Source organism: Chelonia mydas, chromosome 8 (assembly GCF_015237465.2).
Source record: "Chelonia mydas isolate rCheMyd1 chromosome 8, rCheMyd1.pri.v2, whole genome shotgun sequence".
Lineage (NCBI taxonomy): Eukaryota > Metazoa > Chordata > Testudines > Cheloniidae > Chelonia > Chelonia mydas.
Genome location: NC_057854.1, coordinates 105,967,090 through 105,993,687, shown reverse-complemented (window position 1 = coordinate 105,993,687; position 26,598 = coordinate 105,967,090). Strand labels below are relative to the sequence as shown.

The 26,598-nt window shown below is 55.2% G+C and overlaps 1 protein-coding gene across 17 annotated transcripts in view; it reads left to right on the top strand.

The window, feature by feature from the left end:
* The window catches only part of SZT2 (SZT2 subunit of KICSTOR complex), a 70,343-nt gene that overhangs the window by 10,056 nt on the left and 33,689 nt on the right, over positions 1-26,598 (top strand). For all 17 annotated transcript variants that reach the window (XR_005226575.2, XR_005226576.2, XM_043552562.1 and 14 more), the window contains 21 exons: positions 1,298-1,529; positions 2,230-2,359; positions 2,998-3,140; positions 4,683-4,835; positions 5,466-5,580; positions 7,854-8,059; positions 8,486-8,710; positions 9,173-9,251; positions 10,070-10,167; positions 10,506-10,674; positions 14,079-14,193; positions 19,819-19,932; positions 21,428-21,625; positions 21,720-21,838; positions 22,409-22,547; positions 23,048-23,209; positions 24,117-24,321; positions 24,605-24,717; positions 25,058-25,301; positions 26,109-26,268; positions 26,352-26,444. Coding sequence is in view for 15 of the 17 variants with exons in the window: in XM_043552562.1 (XP_043408497.1) it covers positions 1,298-1,529; positions 2,230-2,359; positions 2,998-3,140; positions 4,683-4,835; positions 5,466-5,580; positions 7,854-8,059; positions 8,486-8,710; positions 9,173-9,251; positions 10,070-10,167; positions 10,506-10,674; positions 14,079-14,193; positions 19,819-19,932; positions 21,428-21,625; positions 21,720-21,838; positions 22,409-22,547; positions 23,048-23,209; positions 24,117-24,321; positions 24,605-24,717; positions 25,058-25,301; positions 26,109-26,268; positions 26,352-26,444 (3,212 nt within the window). In the remaining 2 variants the exon portion in view is untranslated. The remainder of the gene's footprint in view (positions 1-1,297; positions 1,530-2,229; positions 2,360-2,997; positions 3,141-4,682; positions 4,836-5,465; positions 5,581-7,853; positions 8,060-8,485; positions 8,711-9,172; positions 9,252-10,069; positions 10,168-10,505; positions 10,675-14,078; positions 14,194-19,818; positions 19,933-21,427; positions 21,626-21,719; positions 21,839-22,408; positions 22,548-23,047; positions 23,210-24,116; positions 24,322-24,604; positions 24,718-25,057; positions 25,302-26,108; positions 26,269-26,351; positions 26,445-26,598) is intronic.

Sequence of the window (26,598 nt, the reverse complement as noted above, 5' to 3'; positions counted from 1 at the left end):
CTGGCTGCAGACTCAGGCAGGCAGCACTGCATCAGGTCTGGTTGGGATGATTGGCTTCTGACCGGTGACTCACCTCCTTTGGTGGCTTAGCATCTCCAGCCACTCGCCAAGGAAAGGTTTGAGAAGCCCTGCTAGCAGTGAAGCACTGAGGACCTAGCCGGGGAGTGAGTGAATGAGTCGGCAGTGCGATGACCCGTTCGATTGGGCTGCATCCATAGGCTAATGTGTGGGATGGGTGTTTTGCTCCCCTGGCCCAGCTAGGCCCTCCTTGGGCGCTGCCATCACTCTGGCAAGTGAGGGAATGGAGCGCTTGGAGCAGGCCCCAAAGAGCTGAAGGACTTTTGAGAACAGCCCATGGGGCAGGCTGGCTTGTTCACTTTGGGGCAGGCATGTCTGGGGAGAGATGGGACCAGTGTGACATGAAGGCTGTCAGCCCTCAGGGAACTCCAGCTGGTACCGAGTGCCGCAGCATGTCTCCTCACCAGTACGGGATACCGTGAGCAAACCACATCTGTTGAACACTCTGCATTGGCTGCCTATAGACTGCTGAGTTAGGGGCAGGGTCTTGGTCCTAGTGTGCATAGTGCTCCATGGCCTAGCCCAGCATGTCTGAGAGCCCAGAGCTCCAGGATGAAGCCTCTGGCTGACCACTCTGCTCCTCTGGCACCATGGAACTTCCTTCACAAGGGGAAAGCTCATTTGTGCAGGAGACAGAGCTCTGCTTGGCGGGTCTGAGCCTGCCCTAGGAACTGGCCTTTCATTCCAAAGGCCAAGTGCATGTCTGTGACACGCACACAGCAGCGTGTGCATTTCAAAACAGTTCCCCAGTTTGGGGGTAGGAAGACACGTGTACAGGGCAGAGTGGCCTCTGCCAGTTCAGAGTGGTATTTGAGTGGGCCTGGGCCCACTTGTGCTCCCGTGCTGTGGGGTGCAGAACAGGCTGCGGTGGCTGAAGGGAAAGGCCGGGGTAAGTAGGAGGGGGCTCATTTAGCTGGATGGCCCACCCAGCTGCCAGAACAAGCTGCCGGGGGGTGTTGTGGAGTCCCCATCACTGGGGAGTCAGAGCAGAGCCTGGGTGCATTGTGCTTAGGGCAGGTTGGGGGTGCTGAGTTCAGCCCTGACCCCATGGAGCAGAGGGACCATCCCACCCAAAGGATTCTGGGAATCATCGTACCTGTTCACGGGCCCCATGTCAGGTGACGCTTGCGTCTGGGGGCAAGAGGTGATGCTGCTGGGTCATGGCGTGGGGGATGAGCTTGACCGCAGCCCCTCACTGCCCTGCTCTCCCCCCACGCAGGCGGCTCCCAGCTGGAGGTGAAGCTGGTCTTGCTGTGGAAACACAACATGCGGATAGAATACCTGGCTGTGGCGGGATGGCCCCTGGACCCCTCCAAGCGCAGTACCTGGGTGGAGGTGACAATGGAGGGCAGCTATGACATCCTGCATGATATCAGCTGCACCATGAGGAAGCCTATCACCAGCCTGTACCGCACTACAGTGATCCGTCGCTTCTGGAACACGCTGCAGAGGTGAGCCTGGCCATTCCCTGCCGCTCTCATAGTCTGACCCCAGGACCTGCTGGCTCCAGGATGCCTCTGCGCCCCCTTTCGCTGCTCACCTGAGCCCCCCAGTGGGGGTGGCCTGAAGAGGAACGCCAGTTGTGGTGACACGATTGGGAAGAGGGACTTGAACTGGCTTGTGTCCTAGGCAGTAGGATTCCCAGGGCCGACAGTGCTGCGTTCCCTGGTCTGTTTGCTGTCTCTAACCAGACCCCAGGCATTGGGAGGGGCTGGGCAGTGAGCAGGGGATGTGTGCCCAGTGAGGTTGGCACCACCCTGCAATGCTGCCTTGCTCTGAAGGTCAGAGTTGTGGGTGATTCTCAGGTAGGTGGGGTGTGTGGCCGATCCCAGATGACTTGTGGGCATCTGCCCAGTGTTCCCGAGCTCTGCAGAGGCATCTACCCCTGTTCTGCGCAGTTGTTCCCTGCCTGCTGTACCTGTGAGGGAAGGACTTGGCCGAGCCCTTTCCTAACTTTCCTTGCTGTCGCTGAGCTCTCTTGCCTGGGGGGTGGGCTGCTGCTTTCGGGTTCCCTCTAGTGTGTCCTTTGCCGGGCATGGGGGAATCCTCCTTCCCCCAAGGACATGCCCCCAGCTGGCCTTACAGCACAGCTCTGAATGCTCGATTGGCTGGGAGCGCCCTGGAGAGTTAACAGTAGCTTTTGTCTTGCAGCATCAACCAGACCGATCAGATGCTAGTTCACCTGCAGTCTTTTGACACCGTTCCAGAGCACTTCACCATCCCTGAGAGCACTAAGAACGGAGTGCCCCTTTTCTACATCCCACCAGGCTCCACCACCCCGGTATGCCACCTCCCCCTTTCCTGAGAGCCCTGGGAACAGGTGCCCTTCTGTTCGGAATCCTGGTGTCAGATGGCTGATCCATGCGGGTGGCTGCTGTGGTAACTGTGCCTCACAGGGACGGCCCACAGGCTGTTCTCCTTGCTAACAGTTGCACTGCTCCACTTCCGCGTGATGCTGTGTGAACCGGCCCTTCCCTGATGTCCTTTCCCAAGCATTACGCACTCCAGGGTGCCAGCTTAGGGTGTCTGCTCCAGCAGCTGCTGCTGGAAAGTCCCTGGGGTGAATAGCAGGTTTCCCATTCTAGGCAATGTGCAGAGTGTTCTCCAGCAAGCATGCAGTGTGTGCGCCAGGTGCACTCCAACTAGAGAGGGCAGGAGTGTCGCAGGCTCAGCCTGCCGTGGTGCGTCTAGGGATACCTTCCCATCTGTGTGGAAGCCCATGCTGGCTGTCAGGGGCTGCATCGCTCAGTTATGCAGCTGAAAGCATTACTTCTCCCCAGAGACAATGTAATGCTCTTCAGCCCGCCTGCTAGGTGCCTGCGTGGCTCAGACTCCGGGGAGGCTTGGACCTTCTCCGTGGGGAAACCAACAGCTTGCTGCTGACCTCTGTAACCCCAGTTCTTTCTCTCTGTCTCTCAGGTGCTGTCCCTGCAGCACAGCGGCTCTGACTGCAGCCATTCACAGTTTGCCTCCTACTGGAAGCCCATTCTCTCCATGGATGCTAATTTCTGGCAGCGGTGGCTGCACATGCATCGGATTGTCCTCATGCTGGAGCATGACACGTATGTCCGTGGTGGGGCTAGGGCAGCCATGACCTGGATGAGTCGCAGTGGGTAGGAAAGCAGCCCTAGGGACAGCGGGAGCCTGGCTCTGCAGCCAGAGTCTGCAGGAGCTGCCTCGCTGATGGAAGGGGGCTACGCAGGATTACTCAGGGCACAGGAGGGCCCTGGGAAGGTGGCTGCTTGCTGCACAGCGCAGGTAGTAATAGGCTTGGCTCTCAGGCATGGGAAGGCCCATTAGCCGGAGGAGACCCTGCTGTTTGTGCATTAACCCTCTGCAGGCTGGGAAGGCATCCTGGCTGGAGGGGGAGGGGAGAAGAGAGGCAGCTCCTGGGAGTGTGGGGTGCCCTCGGGGTTTGTCTCTGCTGGAGAATCTGATTGCAGGGTCTCCTGTGGGCCTCCCAGTTGGAATTTCACCCTGTGGCTCAGTAGGCCTCCCTGCGGGCTGGGGAAGCTCTGGGTGTGTCTACACGACAAAATTATGTCAACCTAAGTTATACGGATGTACAGCGCCGCAGGAATTGAATCACTTGTGCATGTCCACCCTACGCTCCGTGTGTCAGTGGTGCGTCTCCTGCCCAGGAGCACTTGCACCGATTGTACAGTCAGTGTGGGGCATCATGGGACGGCTTCTGAAAGGCGGCAATGGTTGATGTAAGCAAGGCAGTGTCTACGCTGACACTGGGTCGACCTAACTACGCTGACCTAAGCCTCTTGCGGAGGTGGAGTTAAGTCACGTAGTGGGCGAGTTACGTCAGCGGGAGCGACATTTTAGTGTAGATGTTTACATAGTTAGGGCAGCATAAGCTGCCTTACGTCAGCCTAACTCTGGTGTAGCCCAGGGCTCAGTATAGTGGGGCTGTGGCCTCTTCCAGGGGTATCAAAGGACAGGTACAGCCTGTTGTGCCCTGCTGAGAAAGGGGCTACCAGTTCACAATGGCCCTCATTTCCATAAAACACTGCAGGAGTCTGCTCTGATTCCCGCCTCAGGCAGAGCCCAGGGCCAGGAACCTCTGGAGAGCCAGAGCCTCCAGGAGCGGGGCCAGTTGGGAATCTCACTCCGGATGTCCTGACATTATGGCAGGCGACTGCGAAGCTCCGTTGGCCCATATGGACACAGTGCAGTCAGCAGCTGGCTTGCTGCCCACCCTGACATCATCTGAAGCCAAGGAGGGGAGGGCGCCCTGTTAGGATCAGTGTGGCTAATCCCCAGCCCTGATCAAAGGCTTACCCCTTAGGTCCCTGGGAAGCAGGTAGGTAATGCTATCTCCGTTGTACAGAAGCGGAGGTAGCAGATCAGCCTAGGGAGAGAGCAGGATTCCTGTGACAGTGGAACTCCCTGTAGAGGTGGCAGAGCCAGACAGCACAGCAGGAGAGGAGTTGGTGGCAGCCGTTTTGTGTGTGTGTATGGGGTGGGGGCAGGTTGATCCTGCCCAGGCTCGTGAGGGAGGGTGAGTGGGCCAGGGGCTCTGCAGGGGCCCTTCTTGGGCCATGCTGGGAGCAGACAGGAGGGCTGGGCTAGTGACTCGCTGGTGTGTTCCACAGACCCGTCCCAAAGCACCTGCACACACCAGGCAACAATGGCCGGTACAGCACCATCCAGTGCCGCATCTCCCACTCAGCGCTCACCTCCCTGCTGCGGGACTGGAGCAGCTTTGTGCTGGTGGAAGGCTACTCCTATGTCAAACTGATGCCCAGGTGAGAGGCTCCTTGTACTGCAGGGTGCTGCTTCCGCTGTGCTCCATAGAGAGCCTGGCAGGGGTGGGGAAGGAGTCAAGGTTCCTTTTGCACACTAACACCATGGCTGATGGGCTATTGGAACTGCCATTCAGGTGTGCCACATTCCCCCCCTTCCGTGGGCTGCCAGAGCCCTCTTCCCCTCTCTGCTCCTGGCCCCCTTTCTGCCCCATCTGCATAAGACAGCCCCTCCTCTTGCCAGGAAGCCTTTCAGCTGTAACCCCCACGGCAGTACTCTGTCCTCTCTTGTTGGGGCCCTGGAGTGCATCTGACTCAGCAGCTGTCTGCACTCCTCTTGTGCTGTGCAATGGAAATAGTCCAGGCTGATCCCTGCTAGCAGGGCCTGTTTGGCTCCTCCTGGCTGACCCCAGCGCTGGTTCTGTCTCTGCTGCCCATTTGCAGTGGAAATCACTGAATGACTCCAAACCCAGCTTGCAGCTCGCCCAAAGCAGGAAACTCTCTGACCTCGCAGCTGGGGAAGGAGCATCCACTCTGCATTGGGCTCCAGAGCAGCAAGAGCTCTGCCAAGGCCATGCTGCCTGGTTAGACCATTCTCCCTGCTGCCCAGTCAGTGACTAACTCCTCTTCCAGCTCTGAGGATCCAGCTCCTTCCTCATTCTATGTGGTGCGGATCATCTCCAAAGCTCCCTGCATGGTTCTCCGGCTAGGGTTCCCCATTGGGACGCCTGCCCAGGCCAGGAACCAGGTGAGTCTGAGGGAGAACGCTGTGGGGCAGTGGGAACAAAGTGAGCAGCCTGCGAGGCATGTGGGGCAGGCATGGAGAAGAAGCAGGTGGACGTATTTACAGAGCTGACACCTTGACCAGGCAGCTTTTTGGGATTTGGGACAAATGAATTTAAAATGCAGCTGCTGTAGCAGAGATTTGGAAGGTGGCAAGATATTGCATCTGTATTTTAAAGAGGCTCCAAGGGTGATCCAGGGAATTGCAGACCAGTAAGCCTCACATCTGTGCCTGCTAAACAAGTCAAAATGATGATTAAAAATAGTATAATAAAACACCTGAAGATTATATGATTTGATCTAACTAGCTTGATTTGTGCAGAGGAAAACCATGACTCACTGCGCTATTAGAATTTGAGTGTTAATAAAGTAGTGGATAGAAGAGCAAACTAGTTAACATAATTTAGATTTTGACAAAGTCCCTGGCAAGAGGCTACTAAGAAGCTAAGATGTCATGGGCTGAGAGGCAAAGTGAGGGATCAGGATCTGTGAAGGAGACAGGAAACAGTGGGATGATATGTTCAGTTTTCATCGTGGCGCCCCAGGATCTGTAATAGGTCCTGTGTTCTTTAGTGGTCTGGAAAGGAAAGGAGGCAGAGAGAAGTGAAACTCCCTGCAGATGTGGCAGACCAGACAGCACAGCAGGTGACTTAATAAAAGTCTCTGAAAGAAGTGGACTAGAGAAGGGCACTTGGGAGTGCTGTTTAGTCTCCTAACACCAGGATAAGGCACATTCAATGAGGATGAAAAGTGGCAAATTGAAAACATAAAAGGAAATTTGACTGTGGAAGTCACAGCAAGTTGCTGAGGTGAGAACTTAACAAGATTCAAAGTGGGGTAGGGCCTTTACATGGGTACAGAATACCCTAAAAAAGAATATCGGAAGGGATGAAAACCTTGCACTTTGGGGCTTAACCCAACCTGTAACTATTAGAAATTAGGAGGAGACTAGTATGGGGGCAGATTATCCACATGCTGCAGCAGGGTTTTTGTACCTTGTCTGCAGCTGTTGGAGCCAGGACATTGAGCTAGGCAGATCTTTGGTCTGGACCCATCTGGCAGTGCCTGTGTAATGGGGTTCCTGCAGACCCAGAATGGGGCAAGAGTAGGGAGTAGTTCCCCTGGTGCCTCTCTCCACAGAGCAGAGCTGTTTGTTGATCAGGAGTGGGGAAGGGGCGGTTGATTCACAGAGTTTAAGGCCAGAAAGGACCATTGTGCTCATCTTGTGTGACGCAGACCATTACACTTCATCCAGCCACCCCTGTGCTGAGCCCAGTAACTTGTTTGGCTAAAGCATCTCTTGCAGAAAGGCCTCCAGCTGGAGAGTCCATCTCCTCCCTCAGCAGACTGTTCCAGGGGTTAGTCACCCTCATGGATCAAAAAACAATTCTGCCTTATTTGTCTGGCTTCAGCCACCAGCCGTTGGTGGTTCCTGTCCCAAGTTAAAGAGCCGTTTGGTACTGGGTGTTTTCTGTCCTGGGAAGTACTTGTCACTGCAATCCAGTCACCTTGCAGTCTTCTCTTTGATAGTTGAACAGCTTGAGCTCTTTAAGCCTGTCACTATAAAGCATTTCTCCAGCCCTAAGAGCAATTTGTGGCTCTTTTCTGCCCCCTCTCCAATCTTCAATGTCCATTTTAAAATGTGGACCCAGAACAGGATTCTGTATTCCAGTATAAGCCCCACCAATTTCACATGCAGAAGTAATGTCACCTCCCTGTTCGCTGCTCCTGTCTGTGCATCCCAGGGTCACGTTCGCCCTCTGGCAAGCCCTGCACTAGCTGCTCACCTCGAGTTGCTTGTCTCTGCAACAGGCAGCAAGGACGTAGCTAAGCCGAAGTCTGCAGGACCCAAGCCCTGGGTTTCCAAGCCCTGCTTGAGCGTCCATGCTTCATTGTACCTCTGGGTTTGCCCTGGCTGGGCCTGGCTCCCTCAGGTGGGCGAACACATCCACACCGTGCTGCGCAGCCCTTCTGATTGTGACTTGACTTGCAGCCGTGCTGCAGAACACGTGGGCTTCAGCCCGCGCTGTGGCTGACTCCAGGTCTAACTCTCTCCCCTCGCAGGTCCTAGGCCCCAGGCTCCGAGTGCCTGCCGACCTGGGTCCGCCTGATCTGTTTGTGGATGGAAAGGGGGCTTGGGCTCGAATGGCAGTCGGAACCTGGGTGTAGTCTGCACTGTAGACCCCCTGTGATCCCTAAATAGAGCTGCTCAGGGTTCCTTTTGCCTCTGTCCTGCAGATAGTGGAGGAGTTACAGGACCGGATCCTGCAGCTGCGCTTCCCCCACAGGGTCCAGAGCAAAGAGGCGACTCCCAAAGTGAAGAGGAAAACTTTTGGCAGCAGCTCTCCCTCGAAGTCCCCGCCCGTGGCCGGGGCCCCACCCGCCCTCTCGGACAGGCCCTGCCTTGTCGTGCTGCACAAGCCGCTGGAGAAGCTCCTGATCAGGTAGTGGCGGTGGGCTGGTGGGGCAGAGGGGCAACAGGCTTCCAGGGCTCCTCTCGCTTAGTAGTCGAGTGGGAGGGGAAGCGCTGAGGATTAGCCCTGCGCCCGAGGAGGGGCCCGTGGGAGGCTGGTGCGGCTGGGGAGCCTGTGCCGTTGGGGTAGGTTCAGCGGGCACGCTCCCTGACAGAGCTGTGGCCATGGCCTCGGCGTGGCTGCGAGTCGCAGGGCTCGGAATCAGTGCTGCGCTGGAGAATTCGAACCTGGCCAGAGCACAGGGGAAGAGAGGATCACCGAAGTGGAGCAGGTCCTAGCCTTCCTGCTACTGCCCCCGGGGAGTTAGATCCAGGATCAGGCCAGTCAGCCAGAAGTGCAGGCCTTGTCTGGGGACCCTTCCCTCTTGGCTGGTCGTTCTCCCTTCCACCCTTCTAGGTATGAGAAGCTGCCTTCCGACTACCGGGCTCCCTTCATCCTCACCCTGGAGCACCCCCCTGTGTCCGGCCCCCTCACCATGGTGGCCAACCGTACTGCCTCCTCCACTCTGGCTTCGCTCTCCCGCTACTTCTACCACCAGCGCTGGATCTGGTGCATCCAGTCGGGGCTCGTCCCAGCCGTGCCCATCACAGCTGTAGCCCAGCTCCTGTCCACGCTCACCGAGTAAGTGTCATGACTGAGCGGGGCAGGCAGCTGGCTGGCGGGGAGCTGCCCTTTCCGAAGGTGCAGACCCCAGGGCAGGGCCGGATGGTCTGAGGCTGGTCTGGGCTCCCATAACCCATCTCAGCACGGCTCTGATTCTGTGAGCAGCTGCCAGAACCACTGGGCCTGGAGGGTTCACCGAGTCCTGCTGCCACCAGCTAAGGGAGAGTGAGTTCCCTGGCGTGAGGGCGCAGGAGGCGTCTCCTGGAGCATGGCACCATGGCCTGGCCTCTGCTTCTGTCTGGGCCGTGTCTGTGTAACATGCCAAGCTACTCCCGGTGTGTCGGGACTGGCTCAGACCCAGTCCCTGCGGGGGGGCCCTGGGGAGTTCCTGTGGCTGAGGGGCTCCTGTGGTGGTGGTCGGGGGGAGAGCAGAGTGGAGGAGTTGCTCATCTCCCAGGGCTTTTCTCTGGTGCTGCCCAGGATCCGTTTGTCAGAGGGCTTCCATTTTGCATCCAGTGGAGACGGAATTATCAATATGGTGCTGGAGCTGCCCATACGGGTGAGTCCTGTCCCTGCCCCACCCAGCCCCTCCAAGGGGGGACACTCTCTGAGACACCATGGGAACGAGTGTGGGGAGACCCATTCACTTCTCTGGGGCTCAGCGGCTTCTGTCGTCTCCCCAGCCCTGGGGCTGAAAGGTCCCATGGAGCCCTGGGGGGCTCTCTGCTGTAAAGGTGCAGGCTCCCTCTCCACTTCCCTGCCATGGGGGATGAGGTGTGTTGGGGGAGGTGGGGGAATTTGGAGGTGTGCTGTGTTGGGGGAGGTGTGGGGATGGGGGCAGAGGGGTGTGGTAGGCTGTGTCGCAGGGGATTTGGGGGTATGGAGTTGGGAGCAGAGGGACTTGTGGGTGGGCTGTTGCAGGGGGCATGGGGAAGTGGGTCAGAAGGATTTGGGGAGTGGTGACAGGAGACTGATATGGCAGTGGGTTGTGTTTCGGGGCACAGTGATGGGGCAGAGAGGTTTGGGGGAGGCAGGGGGTAGGCACGCATTGGTGCTGTTGGTGCCGGTCCAGCAGTGGGCTGTGTTTCGGGGCACAGTGATGGGGCAGAGAGGTTTGGTGGAGGCAGGGGGTAGGCATGCGTTGGTGCTGTTGGTGCCGGTCCAGCAGTGGGCTGTGTTTTGGGGGCACGGTGACGGGGCACAAGGGTTTGGTGGAGGCAGGGGGTAGGCACGCATTGGTGCTGTTGGTGCCGGTCCAGCAGTGGGCTGTGTTTTGGGGGCACAGTGACGGGGCAGAGGGATTTAGTGGAGGCAGGGGGATAGGCACACATTGGTGCTATTGGTGCCAGTCAGGCTCATGCAGCATCTTGGCCGCAGAGTGACTCCTCCGGTGGTGACAGCAGCGGCAGAGAGAAGCACACTTGCATCGTCCAGTATGTCCTCTTCCCGCCGCACTCCACCTCCACCAAGGACAGGTGAGGTCGGGGGTCAGCCTCCCAGGTAGCACCGAGAGCCAGCCCCTCTGGCTCCTGGCCTCGGGCCTGTCCAGCAGTGTGTGGGGATGGGGAGGGCCATACCTAGCGCATCCTTGGCAGCTGTTGGGCTGTGACTGCTTGGAGCTGCAGTGCTGTTTGCCTCGCTGGGCATGGCCTGCTGCGGGGGTGGGCTAGCCATTGATGCCCACTCTCTGGAGGCGGGAGGTGCTGCCCGGGGGGTGTCTGGAGCCCAGGGAGCCCTTGGTGCAGTACGGTGGAGAGGCCTGAGCAAACACCTGGTTGTGCAGGACGCTCACGCCACGTATGCTGTTCTCCAGCTTCTCTACAGATGACGATAATGACACAGAGGTGGAGGCCATTGAAGTGGATACCGAGCTGAACCTGGTCACTGAGTGCTGGGTGGAACCACAGAGTGGCCACATCCGCAGCACTGCTGAGAACTGGAGGTATCTCCAAGGGCTGCCCTACCAGAAGATCCCCAAAGCCGTGAGTCTCCAAGGGCGGGTGGGGATGGTGAGCCCAGTCACGTGCCAGGCCCCCATTGGGCCAGGCCCCATGCAAATACAGACCAAAATCTTCTAAGTGTGGGACCTTAGATGAGTCAGACTGACAGCGAAGTGCAGGGAAACAATGGGACAGTATTGCTCAGCAGGACGGGCTCCGGTCTCATCACACCCGCGGCCTTGCTGTTGTCAGGTCTTTTCTGGGCATCATGGCCAAGGAAACCTGGGTCAAAGCTACCTGGTGGTCCTTGTCAAAACTCTCCTTTGCTGGGATACCCACAGAACTATGACAACTGACTGCTGGTGTGCTGAACTCACTGCCCATCATGGTGACCAATAGGGTTTCACTTTCTCTGTGTGCTCCCCAGTCTGCCTGTACCCATCTCTCTCTTATGCTCCGACTAGAAGCTTTCTGGCACAGGGGCTGTCTTTGTTCTGTCTGTACACTGCTTAGCACAGCCCATGACTAGGGCTCCTAGGCGTGAGGATAAATCATCAAGGGAGATTTGAAGGAGGGTAGTGAGGCAGCTTTGCAGATGTTTATGGGATGCTCCTCCCAAGTGTGAGGGGCAGCGTGGGAGAAAGGCACAAAGGTATTTGTTTGAACATGTGCCAAGTGGGTGAGGGAGGCTGGCCTCACGGGATGGTGAGAGGCAGGAGTGGACACCACAATCATGAACGAGAGAGAGAAAGTGAAAGCAAGTAGCTTACATTTGATGCAGTAGAGCAAGGGCAGCCGGTGAAGGGTTGCAAAGAAAGGAGTTTGGTCAAAACAGGGTAAGAAAATGATCTCTATGGCAGCACTCTGAATGGGTACGAGCGGGGAAGGCTGCATTGGTTATGGCCAGGAGGAGAATGTTGCCGTGATTGAGATGTGAAGTGAGTAGCACCTGGATGAGTGTTTTAGCTGCATGAGTGTCTAGGAAAGGCCGTATTTTACAGATGCTGTGGAGAAAGAATTGGAGAGACAGATAGCCGGATGTGAGGACCTAAAGAGAGTCTTAGTCAAAGCTGACGACGCCCGAGTGACGGGCAGGATGGTGGTAGTGTACCCAGTGACTGAGAAAGGAGATGCAGGAGAGCGATTAAGAGCTCTGCTTTTTAGACAGGTTGAGCTGAAGCCGATGGCTAGTCATCCATGAGATGTCAGAGAGGCAGGCCAAGATTTTAGTTTGGACGTGTTGATAAATTGTGTGGACAATTGCTTGACCACACTTTGGTTCACTATGAAAGATACTCAGAGACCAAATAGCCAATGTCATTCAGGTTTATAGCTATGAGTAAGGCTTAGTCACGGAGGTCACGGAATCTGTGATTTCCAAAGACCTCTGTGGCATCAGCCAGCGCAGGCTGGCAGGGGGGACCCCAGAGCTCTGGGCAACCGCAACTTGGAGCTGTCACCAGAGTGGGACCCTGGAGATCCCAGCCCTCCTCCTCCCCTCCACCCGCCTTCCCCCGAGCTGCTCAGGCTACCCATTTTGTCATGGGTCGTTTTACTAAAAGTCAGGGACAGGTCACGGGGTTCCATAAATTTTTCATTATTGCCCATGACCTGTCCATGACTTGTACTAAAAATATCCGTGACAAAAACGTAGCTTTAGCTGTGAGCCAGTAATAATATACAAGGGGAAAGGTTCTATGCAATACCAGTCTTCAGGAGCCATTTACGTTCACTTTATGCAGAAGGTGTGCTCCCAAAACTGCACTTCAGCTGGTAGTGTTCATAGGGTGACTTTCCAAGTTACACGTTTGCTTATGTCACTGTAATGCACCCATCAGTTTGTCCCTGTTTGTAATTCCTTTCCTTATCGTTATTCTGGAACCTAGCAATCCAGGTCCTGGTCCTGAAGGTTCCTTCCTAGGCTTGTACCACGGAAGAACAATCCGATATTTGGTCCCCTTCCAGTACTAGCCTGTGAGAGTAACTCCCTATCTGTTGCTGTGGTAAAACACCCATATGTCTTGATCCTGACAGTTTTCCTATCTACTTCAGCTAATGCAAGGTGTTATGGGATCCTTAATAAGAAAAGGAATACTTGTGGCACCTTAGAGACTAACAAATTTTTTTGAGCATAAGCTTTCGTGAGCTACAGCTCACTTCATCGGATGCATGCAGTGGAAAATACAGTGGGGAGATTTTATATACACAGAGAACATGAAACAGTGGGTGTTACCATACACGCTGTAACGAGAGTGATCAGGTGAGGTGAGGGAAAAAATTACCAGCAGGAGAGGGAAAAAAAAAACATTCTGTCGTGATGATCAAGGTGGGCCATTTCCAGCAGTTGACAAGAATGTCTGAGGAACAGTGGGGGAAACATGGGGAAATAGTTTTACTTTGTGTAATGACCCATCCACTCCCAGTCTTTATTCAAGCCTAATGTAATGGTGTCCAGTTTGCAAATTAATTCCAATTCAGCAGTCTCTCGTTGGAGTCTGTTTTTGAAGTTTTGTTGTTGAAGAATTGCCGCTTTTAGGTCTGTAATCGAGTGACCAGAGAGATTGAAGTGTTCTCCGACTGGTTTTTGAATGTTATAATTCTTGACATCTGATTTGTGTCCATTTATTCTTTTAAGTAGAGACTGTCCAGTTTGACCAATGTACACGGCAGAGGGGCATTGCTGGCACATGACGGCATATATCACATTGGTGGATGTGCAGGAGAAGAAGCCTCTGATAGCGTGGCTGATGTGATTAGGCCCTATGATGGTGTCCCCTGAATAGATATGTGGACAGAGTTGGCAATGGGCCACAAGTACTCCTTTTCTTTTTGTTTTGTTGTGTGGTTGCTATTGAGTATTTGCTTCAGGTTGGGGGGCTGTCTGTAGGCAACCCCCCCCACCCCCCCCGGAAGGTGCAGGACTTGTAAGGACACGCTGATGGTGAGATTAGAGAGTTAGGAGAGGACAGTCACTGAAGCCAAGGGAGGCCAACGGTTCAAGGGGAGCGTGGCTGATAAGTCAAGGAGGGTGAAGACGGAGCACTCGTTCTAAGCTTTGGTTAGGGAGAGGTCACAGAGTCCTCATCAAAAGCGGTTTCCTGGCGTGCAAGGGGCAGAAGCTGTACTGGAGGGTCTAGGGTGGAATTGGAGGAGAGGAGCTCAGGCAGTGATCTATAGATAGTGCCTTCAGTGATGGAAGGAAGATGGGGTAATAGTTGGAGTGGCAAGTGGAGTCAAAGGTGGACTTCCAAGATGAGAGAGACTAAAACATGACAGTATTGTAAGTGAAAGAGCCAGAGGAGAGAGACAGGTTAAGGAGGGGATTAGAGTGGATACAAGGGAGATCAGGAGGGTTGGGGTGAAGTCTCCTGTCTTCAGACTTCCTCTGCCCTGGGTCGTCTTCCGCTTGAGGCTTGTTCGAGACTGAGCCTGTGTCCCTGTTGCAGCTGTACCCCAGGGATCTGGCCTGCGTTAGCACCATGCTAACTTTCGAGTACATCAGCCAGCTATGCCAGAACAAGGAGTGGGTGTCCCTGGCTTTGGACACCAAGGCTGCTGAAGGTGAGTCAAGAATCTATTTCTGCTCTGGCATGATGGACAGAACCAGGGCAGAGGCTGCTGCCAGCAAGACGAAGTTCTCAGCAGCTCGTTCTGGAGCTCTGACAGCTCGCTCTTACTGTCTGACAGCCTCCTGCGCTGCTCCCACAGGTCACCCAGCCTGTGGCTCAGCTGGCGAAGAGGCGGGCTGGGCTTATGAAATCCTGAGGTCTTGGGGAGGGGGAAGAAATCCTTTTCTCTGGCTTGTGGAGCAGTTCTGGGTGGGGAAGAGCTGCTGTCTGTCTCCATTCCCTTTTCCTTGACTGGGCATCGTGGGTGTCTCAACTTCTTTGCAAAGAGAATCCCTCTTAGGAGCAGGTGCTCAGCTTCTATGGTCCTGAGGGTGGGCTGAACACCTAGATGGACAGCTGAATGTAGGAAGGGTTACAGACCAAACCATGGGGAGCTCCCTTGATGCTCCAGGAGGTCTGCTCTCAGGACCCTTCTGAACCTCTTTGAGCACTAAATCCCTTAGCTAGAGATTGCAGCTACCTGTCTGCGAGTCATGTTCCCTTGACACCTCCTGATCTGGTGCACTAGCAGCCCAGGAACCTCGACTCATTTAACCTGGGTGACTATCCCTCCGGAAGCAAAAGGGAGTAGAGGTGGTCTTGGAGGGCAGCACAGCAAGGGGACGCATTCCGTTTGTGCAGTTTCGTGTTGGCATTGCAGCTAGCGATGGTCCACCAGTGGCTGGGCGGTGGTAAGGGAACTAGAACAGTCCTGGAGGCTCTCTGTCAGCAAGGTCCCCACAGCCGGCTCTCCTTTGTACAGCAGAGGGCCAGGCTTTCAGGCAAGCTCAGTTCCAGTGTCTCCACTGTTCTCAAGCAAGCCTGTGGGAGCTCAGCTGTTCTGAAAGCCCTGCCCACTCTGGAGCCACTGGCCCTGTGTTGTGTGGCAAGGTAAGCCTGGCACCATTGGGCAGCGGGATCTACCCACCAGTCAGTGAAGGTGGGAATGAGAGCTGGGGAAGCCCCGTTCAGGCTCCTCTCCCCCGCAAGGCCGGGCCAGGGGTTCCTCTTGTACTGGGTGCCCATGAATGCAGCCCCTACTTCCCTGTAGGATGGATTCACAGCTTAATGTGCTCCCTGCCCGGTTAAGATTTCCTGGTATTCAGCCTATTCTGTCCTGTCCCTCCAGGTTATACTCTTCCTAACTAAACAGCTCTCCTTCTCCAGCTTAATTCAGTCCTGAGTCCCAGCTCGCTTTTTGCCACCTTTGGCTGGCTCCCGAAGAGTGGTGGCAGCAGAAGGGTTTCCCCGTCTCAACGCAGCGATGCTCGGGCTGTGGCGCTTGAGCCACAAGTGCGCTTTAATGTGTCTACTCTTCGCAACACACGATATTAGAACATGTGTGATTGGTTAATAAATAAATCAAGCTGCTTTTCCTATGTTGTTAACCAATTGTAATTGGTAAAATAACATACTAGGTCAGTCACTTTGCTGTGAGAATAATATCATCATCATCATCATCACTCCCATAACTGCATTGGTCATTGGGGCACCATCACTGATGAGCAATCAACCAATTGTCTCCATCCCTGACGATCGTGTGTCAGTGCTTGAGTCTCTGCGAAGTCCCTTCCTGTCCACTCTCTTATGTTGTCAATCCATCTCTTCTTCTCGCTACCTCTTCTTCTCTTCCCCGTACCGTCCCTTGAAGGATGATCTTCGATAGGCCAGATGATCTTGTTACATGGCCGTACCACTTCAGCTTGCGCTTCTTCACAGTCGTCAGGAGGTCTTCATATGACACAACGCATTGGGTGATGATGTTGCGGACCTCTTCATTAGTAATGTGGTCGAAGTAGGAGATGCCCGGGATTTTACGGAAGTATCTCATCTCTACTACCTGTATTTTCTGTTCAAGTTCTGCTGGAAGGATCCATGTCTTGCACACACAGAAAAATGGAGATAACCAATGCGTGCAGCAGTTTCAGTTTGGATTCCAGGGAGATGTTTTTATTCCTCCAGATTGGCTTTAGCTTTGCCACTGTTGCTGCTGTTTGCGCAGTTCTTGCCCCAATTTCTGCCTTGGATCCTTCATCAGTGATGATTGCCCCCAAATACTTGAACTGTTTCACTGTCTCCAGCTCTTGTCCACAGACAGTGATACATGAGCTGATCCCATCATGTTTATTTGTCATCGGCTTGGTTTTCTCTGCACTGATTTCCATGCCATATTTTGTGGAGGCTTTTATCCAAACGTTTCACAAAGTTGGCAAGTTCATCTTTGATGCCTACCAGGCCATCAATGTCATCAGCGAACCTAAGATTTGAGGTTATTCGCCCCCCAATGCTGACTCTGCGTATGTGATCTTCTAGGGCATCAATCATCATGTGCTCCAAGTAGATGTTGAACATTGTGGGCGAAAGAAGGCAGCCTTGCCGGACTCCAACGGTGGTGCGAAACCACTCTCCTATTGTGCCATTGACGAGAACTGCACTGTTGGCCTCGGCATACAGTTGTTTAATGGTAAGAATAAGCTTACGACCAACATTGTACTTCTTCATGGTTGCCCAGAGAGCTTCATGCCATACTCTGTCAAACGCCTTCTTGAAGTCAACAAAGACGTGGCAGATGTCCTGCTGGTGTTGTAAGAGCTTCTCACATAGAACAAGAAGGTTGAAAATCTGTTCTGTGGTACTTCTTCCAGCACGAAAGCCAGCCTGTTCTTCAGCGATGATATTCTCTGCTTGCGGCTTCAATCTGTTCAATATGACTTTCAACATCACTTTGTTAGGATGGCTAATTAAGCTTATGGTCCAGTAATTTTGACACAATTGCAGGTTGCCTTTTTTTGGCAGAGTGGTGATTAGTGACTGGTGAAGAGGTCCGCAACATCATCACCCAATGCGTTGTGTCATATGAATCACTAATCACCACTTAGTGACTGTGTCCACATGGAGGGCCACTCACCGGTCTGCCAGATCTTGTTGAAGATCTTGGTGAGTACATCTCTTGCTATTTCTCCTCCGAATTTCATCAGTTCAGCTGGGATGTTGTCAATACCGGTAGCCTTTCCGTTCTTGAGTGATTTCACAGCTGTCTCCACTTCTTCATGTAGTATTGGAAAGTCATCCTCCTCTGTTGAATCTGGGCTGTCTAAGACACTAGGATCTTCATTTGTCTGGTGGTTCTGAAAGGCTCGTTTGCTATTTTTATTATTGATACCCTCTTCAATTTTAGGGCATTGTTTTTCAATCCATATCTCCTTGGCCACCTTCATTCCTTTCTTGATCTTTCTGCCAATTGCTTTGTATTTATCAGCTCCTTCAGTGCTGTTCTTGTCTCTCAAGTTCTCTTCTGATGTCACACGTTTGTAGTATTTCATTTGTGACCCGTGGTTTTGTCATCTTACGATGTTTCCCAAGGATGTCCATTGCTGCCTCATTCATTACAGCATTGAAATGGTTGGTCGTTGTTTCTACGTCATCCTCTACAGCAAGCAGTGGGACAAATTTTCCGCCGATTATTGCTTGGAATGACTCTGCAGTGTTTCGGTCTCTGAGTCATTCTAAGTCAAACTTAGTTCTGGATCTGCTTTTACAGATCCAGACTAACACGGCTACCCGTCTGATACTTGACACCATGCAAAGCACTGCATTTAGCCATGTGGAGTGGAACTCCAATACGTCTGTTAGTCTATAAGGTGCCACAGCACACTCTGCCGCTTTTAGTTCTGGTGAACTTTGGCCTGACAATTTTCCTTAGCCACCGCCAAAAATTTAGCATCACAAGGTTATGATTGCTTCCAATATCAGCACCAGGAAAGCTCCTTGTTTTAGCTCTGTTAATCCCAGAACGAAATCAGTTTTGAACCATGATGTAGTTGATCTGGCTGTGATGTAGACCATTAGGTGCATGCCATGTTGATCGTTTGGATGCTTTATGTGCTCCTAATGTGTTTGAAAGAACCAAACTGGCAAACTCCAAGTCTTAATCCTCTCTTATTGGTTACTGCATTACAGAAAGGGCCACAATAATCTCGCCAATCTGCCTGTGTGTCAGTACCCACATTAGCATTCCAATCTCCTTGTACAATCAGGATATCTTTCTTGTGTACCTTATCGATGATGTCTTGGAGCTGATTGAAGATTTTTACAATTTGCTCATCATCATAGTCTGTTGTAGGGCCGTAGACTTGTACCATTGTGATATTAAACGGTACTGCCTTTAGATGGATGGAAATAAGCCTGCTGGACATTGGGCAGCATTCTTGATATCTTTATGCACAGAAAATCCTACGCTGTTGACATGTTTGTCCTCTCCACTATAATAGAGTACATGGCCTTCTTCCGTTAGTGCCTCTCCAAAGTTCTTCCATCCGACCTCAGATTCCTAGGAGGTGCCAGGTGTATTGTTCCATTTCGTACGTGAGTTCTTTAAACCTCCCTATTTGTTTCAATGTCCTTACACTCCATGTGGCTGTGGTGGTGATATCCCTTCCATGGATCCTCTTTGTTGGGGTTACACCAGTAGTATACTTGTCGCATCTGCCCTGGTGGGAGACGGATGGCGTGGTCATTATTAAGACGGGCTGCGATCAATCTGGTATGGACATGGTTGACTTGCTCATCATATGATGTGTCTTGGGCAAATTTCTAACCTGGCGGAGCCCATCCCTCTCAGGCAGCCCCCTTTTAGTCCCCTCTTACGCCATGCAGGAGGAGCAGTGGGCCTATTCTGTCCCCGGACGCACAAGGAGGAGAATATATACAAAATGTAAAGTATTTCCCAGTCATACTGTTTAAATATGATACTACAGCACTATAGTAAATGAAACAATGACTTCACATGGCTGTGGCTCTTTTGGGTAATGCTGGCTGCTACTTTGGCTCCTGAGTCGCTGAGGTCTGAGCATCGCTGCTCGACAGGGTCTCACTGATTTTCTTTCAAGAGATAATTGAAAAAGTGCGTCATGCTCTCCCCTAGGTGCCACCCTGCAGCCCTTTTGTGGTTTGTCCCCTGCTGCCCCTCACGCTTGGGTGGAGATCCCTGTAAACGGCCCCTAAAGGAACCATTAGCCTCCTGCAAAATCTGCTCTGCTCTGCCGTCTACAGCCAATTGTGTGATGAGACCGCTGCCCGTCTTGCTGACCAATGCCATGTCTCTGTGGCTATCTCTTGCCTTTAGATCAGCAGCTCTGTGGGAAAGGGGCTGTCTCTTTGTTGTGGGTTTGTCCAATGCCTAGTGTCCTACTCAATGACTAGCACTCCTAGATGCTACGATAATAGAAATAATTAATAATAAATCCTGTGTGATTCCTCCCCCTCCTTGGCTTTAGGTGCCACTACACAGTGAGCCACAAAAAGAAAAGGAGTACTTGTGGCACCTTAGAGACTAAAGCTCGTGCTCAAATAAATTGGTTAGTCTCTAAGGTGCCACAAGTCCTCCTTTTCTTTTTGCGAATACAGACTAACACGGCTGCTACTCTGAAAAGTGAGCCACAAAGGCGCCTTCAGTGTTGTGTGCATGTCTCCCAGCTTGTGCTGCTTCCAGCCACCTGATGCTGTCGTAGCTCCTGTGCCCCTCCCCTGCTCAGACGGGCAGGGAGCAAGTGCCTCATCTCCCTTGTTCTCCTTGCAGGCCCGGACATGGGGGCTGGCTCCCATGTGCATGAGATCCCATTCCAGTTCAGCCTCCTGAAGCTGCTACCCAAATGCCAGCAGATCGAAATGTTCTTCCTCATGCTGACGGGAGGTGAGCACTGACATTTGTTGGAGACAGGGAGAAGAGTGAAAGCCTAGGGAATGTGACTACTGAGTCAGGCATTCATTGTAACCACACTCCTTTTGCTGCAGAGTTGTTAGCAGGGAAGCCTTCCTTGTTTGACACTCCTTTCCACAGTATTGACTGCGGTAACCCTGCTTTTGGGGAAGAGGAGGAGGGCTGGATTTGCTGCTGCTTAGTTAGTTTGCTTCCTTGAAAACGAAGCCAGACGCACACCTACAAAGGGGAGAGAAAGGAAGAGCAAAGGGAAAATGCAGCTGCTGTCTTTCATGTTGGCTCGCTTGCAGTCTCACTGCTGGAGAAACACAAGCACAGCACAGAGGCTAATCAGCACCCCAAGCACTGGCAAACTGGTGCCACCCTCAGGCCGTTCAGGGAATTGCTTTTTGTTGTCTTTCAGGCTCCCACAGTGTTGCAAAACGTCCAGTCTTGGCCGGCTAAGCCGGACTCTCTTTAGTCGAAGGGCAAAGGGCCAAGGGCCAGGCACAGGAAAGAGGAAATAAGGTGGGGGACGAAAAGGAGGGAGAAGGGGCAACAGCAGAAACTAATGCCTCACGTCCCAGGTGGTGGCTGGGATCTAGCTGGAGCCAGGGAGATGTGAGGTGATCTGGGTCCCCCTCTCTGGCCCAGTCTGGCCAGGGCAGCTCTTGGAATCAGGCCAGTGAAGGCCCATCAGTATCGCAGTGGCTCCTGGCATCCCAGAGTGGGATGTGGGGGTCTTTCAGCCAGTGCCCTCAGGACCCCAAAGCGAGGTGACGGGTGCAGTACCCCAGCCGGTCGACATTTTGTTCACGAGTTAGGTCTAATTTACGACACACCAGTTCTGTTCCATCGATTTCTGTCCCACAGTCCTCCAGCAATGATCCCGACAGTCTGGGGATGGTATCAGCAGGCTGCCTAGGATGTGGTCTGTCTCCCTTCTGTAACATTTCTATTAACATTGATGTAGGTGATTGGAATGTTTTATAAACTTTCATCTGTTTTTGCACCATTGACCTCACAGCTCGGGGAGGCCCCCCGGGCCCCAGTTATTACAGCAGTGTGGGGGAGCTGCCTCCTCACCTCCCTGCAGCAGTGCCACCTCACGTCTCCCAGCTGGGGCATGCGGGGTGGCTCCTGCAGCCCCAGGGTCACTGGCGGAGACGTTGGGGGGTTGCTGCTGCTCCTGTGCTGGGGTCAGCTTGGCAGCGGGTCTGTTTGCTAGTGCCAGGCCTGGGTCTCTGTGCTGTCTTGTGGCTTCCTACCTCGTCTTCAGCATGGTTCCAGTACCTGGTGTGGGTGGGTGCAGAGAGGTTTGTGTGGCTGATAGTAGAGGGCTCCCTCTCAGCCTTGTGTAAACGTAAAGGGAAAACCTCACCAGTCACGTGCAGCTGGCTCCTTGCTATGACCTGCCTGTCGGGAGGGGTGCTGGGACAGTAGCTGGCTGGAGGGGGTCTCTGATGCTGGTGGTTCTTTTCTGGAGCAGAGGATGATGCGACGGCCAAGGACTCTTCGTTTGCACCCAATGAAGTGCTGCTAGACTTCTTCCATGGCTGCCTGCAGCACTACCTCAGCGACCGGGAGGTCCCCTTGGCGGACTCGGATCATACAGCCTTCATGGAGCAGGTCTTGCAGCGGGACCGCGATGGCCACCTGCCCCCATTCGCACTCCCGGTGATCCGAGGTAAGGGGCTGAGAGCCTGGCAGCCGGAGATGTGAGCAAGGGGGCCTTTGGTGCCCTGCACCTGGGCTCCCCTCCTCACAACCTGTCTCTTCAGTTCCAGAAGAGCCCCTGGAGGCCCCTGCGCCCCTGGAACAGCAGGGTCCCTCTCTGGGTGCTCACCCTATTGGCAGTAGCGCTACCAGGGACGTGAGTGGCTCCACAAGCACCCTGCAGGTACCTCCCTTGGCTCTGTATCCCTCGTGCTGCTGGGGCTGTGGGCCCCCTGCCCCGAAAGCTCCTGAACGCTGCCCAAAGGGGAGCTGCTGGGGCACGGGCCCGAGCCCTGTGACAGGGGCTGGGGACGGAGCGCTGAAAATCCAGCCCCTGTCTGTGATGACCCACCAGCGTCTCTTGGCTGCCCAGGGGCTGGGAGAAGCGAGGGCCCCGCTTGGGGGCAGGCACACAGCTGGCAGAACTGCCCCAGCTGGCACTGCCCATGGAAAGGGCAGCGAAAGCAAGGGCTGGGGATGACCCAGGACAGGAGCGAGGCTGAGGAGGGCCTGGGGAAGCTGGCCCCATGGCCACCTGTGCTATACCTGCAGTGAGGGGGGGAGGCCCAGCCTATGCAGCGTGCAGCAGCGCGGGTCTGAGCCAGCTGCTCTGTCAGCAGGTCAAGCGCGTGGACGCAGAGGCTGCTGCACCCGAGGGCCAGGCAGCCCCCCTGGGGTGTTTCTGCTCTGTATCACCCCTGTCTTGCCCTGGGGGCGTCCCTGCAGTCTTACCCCCGCTGTGCTCTCTCCTCAGAGCCTGTGCAACGCAGAGCTGCCGGAGGCCGATGTGTCCCCGGCCGATGCTGCTGGGCTTCTCCTGCAGTGGCGATGCTATGCCAAGATGGTCAGTCCACAGCACCTCTTCCTCACCTTCCTGCCAGCCACCTTCCCTGGTGAGTCTGGCCCCGCTGAGCCAGGGAGCTGAGTCGGGCAGCAGCGGGAATGCTGAGTGACTCTCTGGCGGGGGGGACAGCCTTCCAGCTGTGTGGAGATGGGCAGAGCTTGAGGCTGAGGGGCTTATCAATGGGCCTCTTGCTGGTCCCAGAGCACTGCCTGGCTGTTGCTTGGCTCCCGTGTGGAGCTTTGGCTTTCCCCAATTTATTGCAACCTAGTTTGGGGCATGCCTTGAGCTCCCCGCCCCGCCATGGGGGTGGGGGACCCGAGTGAAGCCCCCTGGGGCTACCAGGGGTGGAGGCTGGGGCGGTTGGCAGGGCGTTCTCTGAGGGCCCTTGCCTCTCACAGGAGGTGGGTATTTAAAGGGTTGATACCAGTTACCCAGGGTGAGCTACTGAGTTGGCTGGCCCTCCAAGCTGCCCTTGGGGTGCTGGGCTGGCAGCAGCCACCGCCTGTCGGGATATGCGGGAAGGGCCTGACTTCTCCTTTCCTTCTCTAGACGTACAGAAGCTGATGGCTTGCGCTCTGGAGAAAGCCCTGAAGGAGGACAGCTCAGCAGGAGAGAGCCTGGACCCTGCCTGTGGGGAGCCGGGCAGAATGGGACTCGAGGAGGCAGCGGCTGCGGCATTCCTACCTACTCTCAGTGTAACGCCGGCCAATGGTACTGACCCCTGGCTCCCCACCCCATGTGTTCTGTGGGCAGGGGCCATTCCTGAGCCCAGGAGAGTCCTTCTCTCCCACTCAAAGTGCTTGGCAGGCCAGAGGCTTGTGCACCATGTGCTGCTCCTGGCTCAGCCCGGTGTGGCTGTGCGGTACGCCCATCCCCTGATAAGGGCATGGGGAAGGGCTGAGGAGTCCCCAAGCAGCATAGCTATGTATGCAGTCAGCACCGCTCCAGAGGGGCTGCTCCTTGGGAAAGGGATGTCTGCTAATCTCGCCCACAGGCTGCAGACCAGGTGACTCTGCCTCCAGCAAAGCAACAGAGTGCAGCGCTGGTGCCAGACAGACACCAGCTCTTCTGCCATGGAGGCCCCTGGATCTCACCCAGACCCTGTCCCGACAGGCTGTTCAGAGTGTGCTGTGTCACTCTGGTAGCGTGGAGCGGAGCCACTGCTCCTTGCTGGAGATCACAGCCCCCCACAGGGCAGGGGAAGACACAGCACTGCAGGCTGGGGGTGTTCAAGCCCCATGCAGAGCCCTTGATATTGAAAAGGGGAGGGGGAATCAGTTGGCTGGCTGGTGTCTGAGGAGCGGAGGGCCCAAGCTGCTGTACAGAGCCGTGGCAGGGGACAGGAGTGGGAAAGCCCTGGGCCAGCTCCCAAGGAGCTCAGCCCAATATGGTCTGGTGGGGAGAGACTAAGGGAAGTTACAAACCGGCCTCATGCTCCCCGTGGGCCCGAAGAAGTGCTGGGGGGCATGGGAGCAAGACGGGGGGGCGGTGCTCTTGGGGATACTGGCATACTGAGCGGAATGGGCAATCTAGTGAAGAAAGGGCAGGCCCAGACATAGTGGCTGGTGTCTCGGGCTGTCAGTGGGAAACGCTCCTTCAGGGCGTCTCTCTTCTGCAGAAGCAGGCCAGGATGCAGGAGAGCCAGGCGCTGCCCTGCGGAAGGATGTACGCATCTCCTTCAGCCGCCAGGCTTCACAGCCCGAGCTGAGTGAGTGCCACCGAGTCCGCTGCCCCATCTACGTCTATAGCTGCTCCATGGAGCTGCTGCGGGAGCAGATGGTCAGCCCCCGGACACACCGGCCTCCGCGGGACATCTTTTTCAGGTAAAGCCAGCTTCCCTGGCTCTGGGCTGGGAGCGCACGCTCCTTGGGGTGCAAGTGCAGGGAGCTCAGGGCTGTACAGTTGAGTCTTTCCTGTGCGGGGTGCTGGCTCCAGCCTTGCCCTGGTCTGCTGGCATACTCCTCCTTCTCACTCACAGTGGTGCCTGTCTGCTGCAAGAGCTTGTAGGCTGGCCATGGCCCGGCCTGGCCCTGCACAGATTACCTCTTCCTCCAGGGATGTGACGCTCCAGCAGGGCTGAGTGGTGATGCTGCTGCTCTTTTCCAGGTCCCAGTTTCTGGAGCGCCCCACAAATGCCACCTGGCTAGACCACAAGCACAAGGAGCTGGTGAGTTACTGCACGCTGCTGCAGGAGCACTCGCACCAGTGCTACGTGAAAGGTAAGGAGAGGGGCATGGCAAGGCGCTGTGCCCTGGCATGGAGGGGGGCTGAACCAGGGCCTTCCTAGACGCCACTCTCTGGTGGGCGAGGGGAGGGGTGCACTCTCTGCAGGAAACTAGTTTCTTGTCAGAGTTGGCTTAAAGCTGTTCCCGCATGGCCCCTTGGGGCCCAGGTCTGTGGGCACAGCCGTGGGGAGCTCAGCACAGAGCGGGCACTGCTTGCTAAGTCCTCTCATTGTGGGCTTTCTGAGCTGCCTGAGTAGCCTTGGCCATGGACTCCCTTCCCGCCTCCTGCCCCGCTGGGCACAGCCGTGCCCTCAGCCTGGTGTTACACCCACAGGGCTGTTCCGGAGCCTGCAGCAGTCGCACAGCATCAGCTCCCAGGACCTTCTCACGGCCGTGGACTACTGCGAGGAGCTGCTGCAGGAGATCGACATCACCAGCTTCCTGCTGACCCTCTGCAGCCACGTGCGGGCCTTCCGCGAGAGCCACCGGCACTTCCACACTCACCCCAGGGCAGCCAGCCTGGAGCAGGAGCAAGAGCCGCTCTCCAGGGAGAGGGGCGTCCTCGTCTCAGAGTCTAGGTAGGAGCCGTCTGCCACCCTTCGCATTGATTCAGGGAAGAGCTGTGAGCTCCTGGCCCTCCATGGGTCATTTTCACGCCGAGGAGACACAGCATCATGGAGCAGGAGGGCTAAGAAAGTAAGGCAGCATTGGGTTGGGGGCTGCAGTGTGTACTGCCAGGTTTCCTCTCCCTGGTGCTTGCAAGGGGTACGGTGCCTAGGCACAGAATGGCACGAGATGTCTGCATGACGAGTTCTGTGGCTGGTGGACTTCGTGCTGAGCCAAGGTCTGCGGCATGGCTGCAGGGCCCTGAATCCCACAGGATCAGCTGGTTAATACCCGCGATGTGCAGAGAGACCAGCCCCAGTCAGCACTGAGCAGGGACATTGTTGCACTCTGCCAACTTCTCCAGAGGCACCAGCCCTCCCCCGTGTGCCTGGACTCTGTGTCTGTACCCAGACCCCAATCTGACTCCCTCTGCTCCTCTCCTGAAAGCCTGGCAAAGGCCTGGTATAGACACAGCTGCCCCCCAGCCCGTGTATAGAGTCCAAGGCCTGATACCAAGCTGCTGTCTCTCTACTCTTCTTCCTGGGTCCTACCTCCCTGGGCTTAGCAGAGGGGCACGGTACCCAGCAGGGCCTGCGTGGCAGTCTGGGTACCTAGTGGAGTTGGCTGCCATGGGCAGAGGTGTTTTCTGGCACCTTGGGCTGAGTGGGTTATAGGTCTGTTACTGGCTAGGGATGGGGGCATTGTACCTGGAGGTGACACTGACTCTGTTCATGGTTCGTACTGTGCTCATCTGGCTTGTATGCATGTGGCCTCGTCAGTGCGGAGATGGAGGACTACAGCGAGCAGGACCACGGAGGTTTCTCATGCTCTACTGAGGAGCCCAAGATCAGCGCCAGCTGCTGCCCAGAGTTCCCCCTATCCCTGCTGGAGAGTGGCCAGCCCTGCCAGGTGCACCCCGACCTGAATAAAATCATCCAGGTGAGGGAGGGGAGCAAGCATGCAGTGAGCCGAGGCCAGAGGGGGTCAGTCTCACATTCACAATCTCCTTTCTCTCTCGGCAGGAGAAGTTCCTGGAAATCGGGAGTTTGCATTTTAAGCCAGTGCTGTCGAATCCTCATTATTTCTTCTACTGTCCGCCCTGTGCCAAGAAAGAGGTGTGTGGGGGGGCTTGGGTCCCTGTGCCTGGCGTGGCCCCAGTGCCCTGGTGGCTGGACAAGTGAACTAGGCTCTGCCAAGGAGGGAAGTGCCATTTGTCTTTCCCCAGGTCTACCCTGTGGGCATCCACTGAGCCCCCGGGGCGCTGGAGCA